An 11,317-nucleotide genomic window follows, 5' to 3' on the forward strand; every position below is an offset into this window, starting at 1 on the left:
TACAAAATAAACGATGAGATTTACCATAAAATATATATATATTTATATTTTCTTGTAAATTTCCATTTGCAATGATATCTAGCAAAGGAATTAAGAATATTCAAAATATTTGGCCAATTGGGAAATTTGGTCACTTATCATATAAGCTCATGGGTGACATCAAGATGATAATCCAAGGAAAAAGCCAACCATGTGAGGACACATAATAGCCTCACATCCCACGGACTGTGACTGACAGAAGGACCCAGACACGTGTGGCTCATCCCGACTGTTGATCAGGAAGACCTTGGTCAAGATATTGATTCCTGTCTCACAAGCTTACAACATGAATGGGTACAAGGATTACAGTCTTGGAAATGTCAGTATGAAGCTGTTGTTGTTGGTGTTGTCCCTCTGATATCTTAAGATCGGTAGATCAGCCATTTCCAGGTTATATACAGACATATACATATTGTCCAAAAAGGAGAATCCATGTGAGTTTCATTTTAATCCTATAAACTGCAAAATATATGGTGGGAATACGTAATTCTGTCAAAGGGATGGCAACTCAAAGCATATCAAGTTCTATCTAAAAATAAATAAATAAATGAGAAAATCAATTGCTGGTCAAAAGTATTTCTGTAAAAGTTGATTAGGGTCCTAGAAATCTTAGAAACTCAATAGCTGGTCAAAAGAATTTCTCTTTTATGATTATGCAGATTCATTGATCACGAAAAAGCACACGAAAAATAATTGAAACGTTCCTTATAATTGAAAGTTTCTTAGAGAATGTAGTGACCCCCACCCAAGAAAACTTGTCATGCGTCCTAAGACCCCACCACCTACCCTGTTAATGACCTGAGAAATCTTGGCCAAACTTATATCACACAGAACTTTTTTCTGTCACTGTTCACATCCAATTATATCCCTTGAACTCCCTTTTCCTTTCTTCTTGCCATCTCTTTAATTTCTAGGGTTAGGTGTAGGGAAGGCAATGCTTTTTTGAGTTTCACAGGTGTAGTGCGCATCAAGGTTGCTTTCTTTCCAAGCTTATCTCTCCATCTTCGTGACCATTTGTTCTTATCAAAAAGAAAGTCCCTTCAATCCATGAAGAAGGGTGTTAAAATGGAGCCCATCAAGCCCATATTGGACCCCTATTCCATGCACAACACTTAAAATAAAAAATTCTTATTACTTAATGATTAACTTTGAGCTTTTATAAATTACTCTTTTATGTGTTATTCATTCTCAATCAACTAAGGTTGCTCAAAACAAGGAGTATTCGAAGTGTTTGTATGTGAAATGTTTTAGATGCGCTGGGTCCTACAAAGTTGTTTTAATACTGATCTGTCTTCTCTAACACAAACACATGTACACAGCCGTAGGGAACGCCACTAATGTATGATGTTCCATCCAGCTACTTCAGCCAATAGCTAACTGACTGAATACACAATTAAGCTTTTGCTCATTTTGTTTGTCGTTTAGGACATGTCTAAAAAAAGCACATCAAATTAGGCAGAGAGTCCAATTTGAGTAATGTGATAGGAACCAAATGAGAAAGTATTTCAAAGTTCAAATGGCACTGTATATGTTAAGATCAGCCACCCAAATAATTAGTCCCTTACATCATTTGGTTCAAACATATACCATCAACCTTTATAGCCAACTTTAAAAGCTGCCCATCACTCTTTAAATAAAAAAAAAAAAGAGAGAGAGAGAGAAAAAAAGAGAAGAAAAAAGCTGTCCAATATCACACATTATTATATATGGGTTCTGGCTCGAGTACTCTGATCTGATCCTTACCGACTCCGGGAGACTTTCACCCCAGATTGATCTTTTTAATTGCTTAGAACGCAGAATGTTAAGTGTTTGGTGGTGCTGATATGATAAGAACCTAATCAATATGTGGAAAATTGAGCCACAAGTACTTGTCGTTTAGAACACCATGCATGGGACTATCAGTTAGGCGTCTGTAGCATTTCATGCAACTGTCCAAATCAGGTTGGCGAGAATGGATTTAGATGGTTTCAGTCTTTCAGAGAGACCATTACTGTAGTGGCTAGACGGTTTAACCGAGAGAAGTTCTTGACAGCAGCCAGGGAAAGAATTGTGTATAGAAACAGATCGAAAAAGTACTGCCTTTCCCTTCCCAGTTGGGTCTAGGTTCTTATTCAGAAAAATAGTGAGAACATGTTACTCTTATCCAACTGATTTGACAGTGTACGTACATATCTTCTTCAAGAATTCAAAATAATAAAACAACTTGAGCAAATTTTATCATACAAATGGTTATGTATAGGAGTAAAGTCAATCCCATAAAAGAACCCAAGGGAGTTGCATTTAGAAAAATAGAACAAGAAGATTAATCGATCAGCACACGAAGTTACAATTGTAGGTCCGTATAAGGGTGGCCATGATGCATGGCCTTCACACCTTTTCTGAAAATCATCAACATACCTTCTACAAGGACACAGATCGAGAAAAAGAGAGAGCAAAAAAAAAAAAAATTCAAATGCCAATCTCTTTACACGCTTACATATATGTAAATTGTTTTTTTTTTCAAAGATAGTAGGGGATTCTAGTACTCAAGCCTTGTGTGGGGGACACTGGTAGCACTTTGTGAATAGGCCAAACGTATCAACTTGGCGTATGAAATTGAGCATGCTTGCCCATCCTCCAAATCCAAACCCTACAATCAATACCCACACCACTACAAAGGCGTTCATGCTGTATGATCCTGCCCAACCTCCTACCAATGATGGTGGTCTCTCTACTGCATTCTGTCAATTAAGAACAAAAGTAGAAGATCATACGTTTTATTTCTTTCTCCAAATTTGTCATGCAAGTAATAGATGGCTTATCCTTATAAGACAGAAACGAAGTTAATTTAACAGAAACCAAACCTCTCTAGCTGCTGCAGAAGCAAAGGTCACCATGTGTGCTAGGGCTGGAATTATGTAAACGGTGAAGCTGACCAGAAGAGATCCAACAGTTGAGTTGATGGGGCCAAAGAATGGGAAAATGATTGCAAGGAACCATATTGGGATCACCACTGGAAGCCTAGCTATAGCTCTCTTGAACACACTCTTTGTGTCATGCAACCCAATGAATTTCTCCCACACAAAGTACAGGGGGGTGCAAGCAAATCCAAACGTAATAAACTGCAAAGAATATCAATCATTTACATCCCAAAAAATATCATTTACTTACATTTCCAAGATTCTAAATCATGAACTAAAATCCCATGAGTCTAAGCCGCGTTTAGGAATTTGCATGCATGATAATAACCTGGTGAATAAGCATAAGGACGATAGCAGCGTCTCTAAACCCAGTCCTTGGTAGCAAAGAGAGAGCATTGGCATGGGTGAGAAGCATGTCCCCAAAAGCCCAATAAACAGCAGAAGCCGATGGTAAAGTTAGGGTGAGCACATAGAGTGTTGCTATCAAGTATATTAGCTTGAATTTCTGCGGCTTCCACATTGCATGCATAATCTCCCTGCATTAATAATGTAAATTAAATTCGCCCTAAATCAAAACAGTTCACATTCACATGAGCGTACCAGCTATGCAATTAATCATACACTAATTAGTGTTTGTCCCGTTGTCCGTGCTCAAGGAGTCAATATGGTCAACTTATAATCCATGAAATTTGGAGAATCCTTCTCTTCTTTCTTGGTCCAGTAGGAGACCAATTAGTACTGGACAGGGAAAAAAAAATCTGACATGTTTCGTACCAGCTTTTCAGGGAAAATGTTCCCTTTTATGGTTCAGTTTCCTATGATCATGTGCCGGCATGTGAAATGTATATTACTCGACATCCAAAGTTATATGCACACACCATACATGCGCTAATTGTGTTAAATTTGTGAAGAATCCTCACACAGTAACAGCATGTCCGCCAAAGGTGTAGAGAATGTTGGTTGCCCCGGTGAAGTAGAGAACCATAGTTGTTGGTCCTGAGTGCTTCACTCCCTCTACCTTCAAATACAAAAGAAAGAGAGAGAAATAACTTCAGGTGAATGAATGAATGAATGATAAAAAGAAAATTATGCTAGTATTTGCATTGGTTTTTGGTAATTTTGTTATTACCTGCCCATGGATAAGGGAAGCAATGGTGAGATACCATGCAGTGTAAGTAGTCATCATAAGACCCAAGAATGACCAAATTCTGTAATTATGGAATGATGGGATGAAGACAGTTGTTGCACAACATGCGCCAAAGATATATGTCCAAGTTCTCTTGTCAAGATTGTCGTTTATGTAGTATATATTACTGCAGCAAATAATGTAGGTGAATAACATGAATCAAGATGTAAGCTGAATGTATATATGGCTAATGAATAATTCTGCAATTCATCACCTTGCACATGCAATTAGTTGAATTACAGATCCAAATAGAAGAAAAGTGCAGTTGAAAAAGAGGCCTAAATTCCTCCAGTGTTTCCCCAACAGCCCATCAAGAACTTCAAACCACTGCAAACAATTAAAAGTGAGAAAGCTGGAAATTACAGAAAGGAAAATTTTGGTCTGCTGGCATTAGAAACAGCTAATAATATCATGTTTTCTTAATTTCACATGATCTGGCTACCTGCATAATAATTAAGGAGGAGAGATATATAATTACCTGAATAACATGATTCCTGAAATCAACCTTTTCTCTTTCCTTTCTAGTTCTGTACTCAACATAAAGTACACTGATAAGGTAGGCAGTCCAGCTTCCCATCAACCCATAGAAAAGCTGAAAAATGATTCCAGATACCATTCCCAGTTGTGAAAATGAGTAAGGTAGTGTGAGGAGCACTTGTGCAACCTGCGTTGAACAAGAAATTAAAACAACACATGTAAATGAACATATACTGAAGTTTTCCATTACAATCCGAGTCCAAAAAAAAAAGGAAATCTAGAATCTTGATGAATAAGTGCATGCCTGGTTTGAAGCACAACTAAACCACGCATCATAGACCGAGCCACCATGCCAAAACATCCGTGAGAATTTGCTCTTACCCAACTTGGGATCGTCTTCTTCCCTCTCCATTTCGACATAGTTTCCAGCTATAACAGTCTCAACCTTCTCAGAAGCCATTGTTATAGACTTTGTTTGTGATGTAAGGGAAGCAATGAACTAATTTAGCTCCCTATAAATAGAGATAGAGAGAGTTCTTTTTCACTCTTTGCTGCTGCCACTTCTTATGCCGCTTCTGAACTTTCCCCTGTAAAAAAACTCACAAAATTTTACAAACAATAATTAAATCACCCAGATGGGAACCATAACTGGGTCACCCATTTAGGAGTGTGAATGCAAATTCAGTGCATGTAACATGCGGCTCGGCTCTACTCTAGTCAGCTAATTAGTACTCTACTGCTTGCTTCATTTGCAGGTGATAAGAGTTATGTCCCCTACAGGTGACATGCAATATTCACTTCTCTTAAGCATTTTCCATTTTTTCCATTAAAAAAAAATGCGAAGTTTCATTTATGGGCTTGAATGGGCCCACAGTTGCATGCACTGCACGAGCGGGATGGCCCACCATATGTGAAAGAGCCCATGCATGTAAAAAGGACTGAACATGGAAAGGTAAAAGGCCGAAAAAAAAAGAAATTTTAATAGTCAGAAGGAGAATGGGGGAAAGGAAAAAAAATAAATAAATAAATAAAAGGTTCATCACTTCATTGGTGTGAGTGTGAGTGCTTGTGTGTGGGGAAGTGAAGAAGATGGACTGAATGATTACACTTGGTTTGAAGTGGGCGGGCCTTGGTGCTAAACATGATTAGTAACACACGTGTGCCAACTGGCTTCACAGAAAAGATCCAATAATAAACATATATCCTCTTCTCAAAGTTAGGTCTTTGGGCCATGGATTTAGCACCCCCTAATCATGATCTTAAGTGCCTCCTAAAGTCACATTTCGTTGGCAATCTCTTTCTTAATATTGGACCAACGTGCCTAAATCCTGTTCGTAAATTGAGATCTAACCCCAAAAAATATAATGATTTCTTTTAAAATAAGAAAAACAAATATTATATCTCTGACTAATTCTAAGAATTACAGATATCGAGTTCTGCTACATATAGTCATTTTTATACTTTTTTTATATACTTCAGTGATGTGATCGGCCAAAATAATTATTTTCTATTAAAAAATATAGCAACCAATCATATCAATGAAGTGTACAAGAAGTACGAAAAAAATGATTGCACATAGATTTTTTGTTTATAATATTATTAGATTTTTTTTAATATATATATGATGTCAGCTATTGTAAAAATGATAAATATAAAATAATATTGACCGTTTAATTTGAAAAGATTATGTTAGATTTAAGAACGACGACCATACAGAAAAAAATTATTTGAAAAGTTTAATGGATCTAATCCAAATTATTGATGATCATGCACGTTCGGATCTAATAATCCAAATTGGTTTGACATAAGAGGCATATATGATCTTTAATTTAACTGATTCAGGTTAGTTTACAAGACTATCATCAAATTTATAATTATACTCTTGGATTATCAATTTCAATCCATTACAAGAAAAACAGGTAATTGCATTTTAATTGTTAATAGTTTCTCTTTCTTTTTTCTTTTGGGTATTTTTTTTTTTTTTTTAAGATTATCGAGTATACCTTTGATCTTTTAAAGAGAAAATGAGGTACCGTACGTTGAGATTTTTTGATAGTTTGGTACGTAGTGATTGTCCAGATTAATAATTGAGTAAGAGAAATACTATTTCTACCAAAAAAAGTGTTTGTCTCGATTTCACTTTTTTTATTTATTTACTTAGTGATTAAGAAATTTTTTTAAAATAATGTTGTTATTTTTTTTAAAATGTTTATGATGATTAAAAATGTATAAAAAATTAAAAAGAAAAATTTTTAAAAATAAAATAAAATGTATTGCTCGGGAAGTTTTTTCGGAATGTTCTTCGGTGAGTGTAGAAGAACTCATTGAGTAATATTACATACACAATGAAGTTTTACAAAAGTAAAATTAAAAATTGAAGTGGATTCATATGATACGTTAGATCTATTTTATAATAAAATTAATAATATTTTTATAATTTAATATACCACGTGAAACCACGTTTGTTTGTGAGTTTATTTTTCTTAAATTATTTTATAGCTAAAACATTTCTCTCAATAAAATGGTAGAGGTGATTGCAAATGGTGGGAATCATGTATTTTTCCCCAAATTCTTGTTCTACCGTCATTACATATTAATTAGCAAATAATTAGAAAAAAAAATTCTTTAAAACACTTGCTAAACATCTTGTTCTTTACAAATTTTATTTTTCTGAAAAAAAAAAAAAATTGCACTTAAGGTTGCGTTTGGGTGCTGAGGTGATTTGTAAATAATAATATTTTGTAGGTCATATTAAGATGTATAAAATAGATTAAGATATATTTAATTTTTTATAATAAATTGAAAAAATAATAAGTCTCGTTAATAACTAATTTGAAATAAATTGGCATATGTTTGACACCCAAACATAGCAACTTATCTTTGACAAGTGATCAGAACTGAGTTTCCAGGTGTCTTGAAGTTGAAGCACGTTAACGAGTAACAATATCTCTATTATTTTTTGGAGAAATGGTATTTGCAGTCGTGGTTGTGCAAGCGGCATGCAGTCGCTTTGAAAAAAATAAATTAATATAGGACCCATATAAAAAAAAAAAAAAAAAAAAACTAACTTTTTAATTTTAGACTCCACTCTTTTTCAAAGTGATTGTGCAGCATTTGCAATTCCACTATGTAACATTGCTCTACATTTGATTGCACCAAGTAAAGTAATTGACCAACATTTACATTTCCATTATTGCACCAATCATTGCTCTTTACGCATTACGCATTTGGTAACTAAGCACATAAATTAAAATTCATGAAAGCGACACTTTTCTTTCTAGAAAATCCAAGTGACGGTAAACGTTCACCCTCCATCCATATGGAAATGCCTTTCCAATTATAGCTTATTGGAAGTAAAAATTTATATTATTTAATGTCATGTGTAAACTCATGAGAAGTATAGAGTATTATGATGAATTTGGTGTATTACATATAGAGAAAAAAAAATGAAAATTACAATTGTGAATGCGCAAACGTCACGTAATCATTTTAAAAAAAATAAATAAATACGAGATATATATTAAAAGAAATTAATTTTTTGACTATAAACTCTTTTTTTTTTTAAGACGATTACACGGTACTTGCGTACTTTATAACTATACGTAGCATTACTCATATTTAGATCAATATATATAATTACAAGAGATGCAAGGTCATATCTAAAGAAAGGTGCCATAAAGCATCGAAAAATCAGAGTACTTTTTCTTTCCTATATTGCAGCATTAATGAGTTTGATGTTGATGATACTTGATAACCCAATTGTTACATTGTCCAAATCGGTAGGTCCTAACACACCTTGCATGTGCAAGTATGGACCTAAGAAACCCATATACGCATGCAATATATAGTAGCTAGCAAAGGGGGACCAAAATAAACCAGCCGAATATCCCCCACTTTGACTTGGTATTCTTCTTAGAAGCACATCGTTTTCTCAAGTTCCTAATGAACAGTTAATGATTTTTGGATGTTTGGATGGGGAGCAACGCTGCATGCATGTTCTCATTATTAATGAGGATATACACAAGCTAATTTCCAAGTACTAAATAGCATGAAACTTGAATGGATTTACCCGTTCGTTTTGGGCCTTAACTTCACCCAGCCCAGCGGTCTGAAGGGCTTCCGTCCGATTTATTCTTTCTCTGCTTGCTGCTTCGCCCGGCTGGTGGGTTTGAGCAGTGATAAATGTCGTGGATAGTAATAAAAAGAATTTAATCTTCTAGAGAAGATGAGTGTTACAGTTTAGATGGATCATATAAAAATAATTTTATAAATTACTTGCTAAAAATGTTTCTGGACTACGAGGTAGATCGACCCTGTCCTTCCACGTACGTCCGGCTATAAAAGCAAAAAAGTTCAAACGAGGAAAAGAATGGAACCCGAATAAACTTGCATTGATGGATCAGGTAAAGCATCAAACAGTCCTTAATGGTAAGTTTTCCCCGAATAGACTAATTAAATGATTTTGATAATCCTCTACCGGCCAGTAGTACTACTACATGCATATACCTCACTCCACACGTTATTCTTCCTCCCCCGCCCCGCCATGCCTTCTCTACCTTCGTATAAAGTGCTGCAGTCCCACGATCTCTTCCTCGTGTATCTTAGTTAATTATCTAATTAGCCCCCCAAAATATCGATAGCCATAATAAGAAATCAAGGGGACAATATGGCATTTCATGATTTTAAGGTGCTCTTACCCGTTCTGTGCGTTATTCTACTTATACTTTCATCAGGTATACCTAGTTTAATTTCTCCTTCTTGTTGCCTTCTGCATGCTTGATTCTCGATCTCTTTTATCTATGGATTTCTCTTTACAGTTATGGCTTAGGTTGTTCCTTACATCTTAAACATTAATGATGGAAATGCATGGATATCATGGATGCAGGAACCAAACTTTCTGAGTCCGCAAGAGTCTTCACCGTAGTAAATAATTGCAAAGAGACAATCTGGCCTGGAGTTTTTCCAGGGGAGAACTTTAATGGCGGCGGTTTTGTACTCAAACCAGGCCAATCCCAAGTTTTCACCGCTCCGGTGAGTTGGTCCGGCCGGATATGGGGACGAACCGGCTGCAAATTTGACAGCGCAGGCAGCGGCTCATGCCAGACCGGTGCCTGCGGTTCTACTCTCAAGTGCGGAGCCTCGGGGGAAACCCCGGCTTCACTCGCCGAGTTCACCCTCGCAGCACTTGACTTCTACGATGTCAGCCTTGTCGACGGCTTTAACTTGCCCATAACTGTTACACCCATCAATGGAAAGGGAAACTGCAGCGTTGCAGGATGCGACGGCGACTTGAGGAAAGACTGCCCGTCGGAGTTATCCGTGAAAGCCAAGGGGAAGGTGGTTGCGTGCCGAAGTGCATGCGATGTTTTCAACACGGATGAGTATTGTTGCAGAGGAGTTTTTGGGAATCCAGTTACATGTCTACCAACGTTTTATTCGAAGAAGTTTAAGCAGGCTTGCCCAACCGCTTACAGTTATGCGTACGATGATCCCTCCAGTATATTTACGTGCGCCGGGACCGGCGACTATGTCATCACCTTCTGCTCATCCAGGTACGTAGTTTATATATATCATCACCAACTTTTGTTCTTTTTAATGAACGTTTGATCCTTTGAAAATATGATCATGGAATATATTTTTATTATAACATGCATCATATATATATATATATACACACCACCGTAAATTATGAGATTACGAGGATAGGTAATTATCGTGTAATTATTTTAAAAAAATTAAATAAATACGAATTCATATAAAAATAAAATTAATTTTTTTAATAATAAATCACACTCTTTTTAAAATAATTGTACGATATTTATATATTTCATAATTATATATATATATATATATCATTACTCTTAATTAATGATGTTCGGCTATATATAATTTGTGTATATGTATCTGTGTATATATATACACGTCTGCAGGAGCCACAAAGCGTGCACGTATCATGACAAGAAGCTCGTCTGCAGCGCGTCAAGAGGCTTAAAATCTTTGATTAATGGAAGATGGTCGGCTCTGATTATTCTTGCAGCGATGTTGATACTTAATTTGGGGAATATGAGTTCATTAAAATAAATTATATATCTGTTTTTCTTTTTTGGATGGTTGGAGCTTCTGTATATAGTACTCCACATGATCATGTGTCTACAATATTATTCTGTAAATTATAAGTTATGTATATAATTTTTTTCATTTTTTTATTTACTCTACTAAAAATAATCTAATTAATGCTCATTTGGTTGCTCCCATTCCACACATAAATCATAAATGGATTTATTATTTTATTTTGTAATATTAATCCTTCTGATCACAAATATTTTGCTCGAAAGGCTTTATTCATTCAAAGATATTGGGCCCTTTAAACTAGCAAATAAATTCTTGAGTAAAATATCTAGTGTTGGGCCCTATTTCATGACCGAGCTAGTAGAGGGCCACAGCCCAAATCAATAATTTCGACTTTTTTAGAATAAAAGTTATTGTGATAAATCGTTTTTATTTAAGAAAATACAGAACAAATAAATTTATTTAATTTAATAAAAAGGATTATCTTAATCGTTATCCTTCGACAAGAAAATAATATCTATGATTTGATATATTCTGTCAGACTGTAAAATTATTTTTATTGTAAAACTTTACTATTGTAATTATAAAAAAATTACATAAAAATAATCATATAAATTGACGTAATTTTATGTAATCTGTCAGATTT

At 35.1% G+C, this 11,317-nt stretch overlaps 2 protein-coding genes across 2 annotated transcripts; one reads left to right on the top strand and one right to left on the bottom strand.

Moving 5' to 3' along the window:
• Positions 1-2,295: 2,295 nt before the first annotated feature.
• LOC122310822 (auxin transporter-like protein 3) lies at positions 2,296-5,297 on the bottom strand. Its single transcript, XM_043124985.1, has 8 exons — positions 4,907-5,297; positions 4,604-4,789; positions 4,340-4,452; positions 4,069-4,252; positions 3,860-3,957; positions 3,268-3,475; positions 2,883-3,140; positions 2,296-2,759 (listed from the first exon to the last, which is right to left on the bottom strand). The coding sequence occupies exons 1-8, from the start codon at positions 5,060-5,062 to the stop codon at positions 2,565-2,567; spliced, it is 1,398 nt and encodes a 465-aa protein (XP_042980919.1). The 5' UTR covers positions 5,063-5,297; the 3' UTR covers positions 2,296-2,564.
• A 3,857-nt stretch (positions 5,298-9,154) lies between these two features.
• Positions 9,155-10,869, top strand: LOC122310823 (pathogenesis-related thaumatin-like protein 3.5). Its single transcript, XM_043124986.1, has 3 exons — positions 9,155-9,335; positions 9,488-10,154; positions 10,533-10,869. The coding sequence occupies exons 1-3, from the start codon at positions 9,269-9,271 to the stop codon at positions 10,681-10,683; spliced, it is 885 nt and encodes a 294-aa protein (XP_042980920.1). The 5' UTR covers positions 9,155-9,268; the 3' UTR covers positions 10,684-10,869.
• The last annotated feature ends 448 nt before the right edge of the window (positions 10,870-11,317 follow it).

This window comes from Carya illinoinensis, chromosome 5 (assembly GCF_018687715.1).
Source record: "Carya illinoinensis cultivar Pawnee chromosome 5, C.illinoinensisPawnee_v1, whole genome shotgun sequence".
Taxonomy (NCBI): Eukaryota; Viridiplantae; Streptophyta; class Magnoliopsida; order Fagales; family Juglandaceae; genus Carya; species Carya illinoinensis.

Coding starts and splice junctions, on each gene's coding strand:
- LOC122310822 (XM_043124985.1), bottom strand. CDS start 5,062: ATGGCTTCTGAGAAGGTTGAGACTGTTATAGCTGGAAACTATGTCGAA. Junction 3,476..3,859: donor GGCGGACATGCTGTTACTGT/GTGAGGATTCTT, acceptor TTATTAATGCAG/GGAGATTATGCATGCAATGT. Junction 3,141..3,267: donor TCCTTATGCTTATTCACCAG/GTTATTATCATG, acceptor TATTCTTTGCAG/TTTATTACGTTTGGATTTGC.
- LOC122310823 (XM_043124986.1), top strand. CDS start 9,269: ATGGCATTTCATGATTTTAAGGTGCTCTTACCCGTTCTGTGCGTTATT. Junction 9,336..9,487: donor TCTACTTATACTTTCATCAG/GTATACCTAGTT, acceptor TCATGGATGCAG/GAACCAAACTTTCTGAGTCC. Junction 10,155..10,532: donor ATCACCTTCTGCTCATCCAG/GTACGTAGTTTA, acceptor ACACGTCTGCAG/GAGCCACAAAGCGTGCACGT.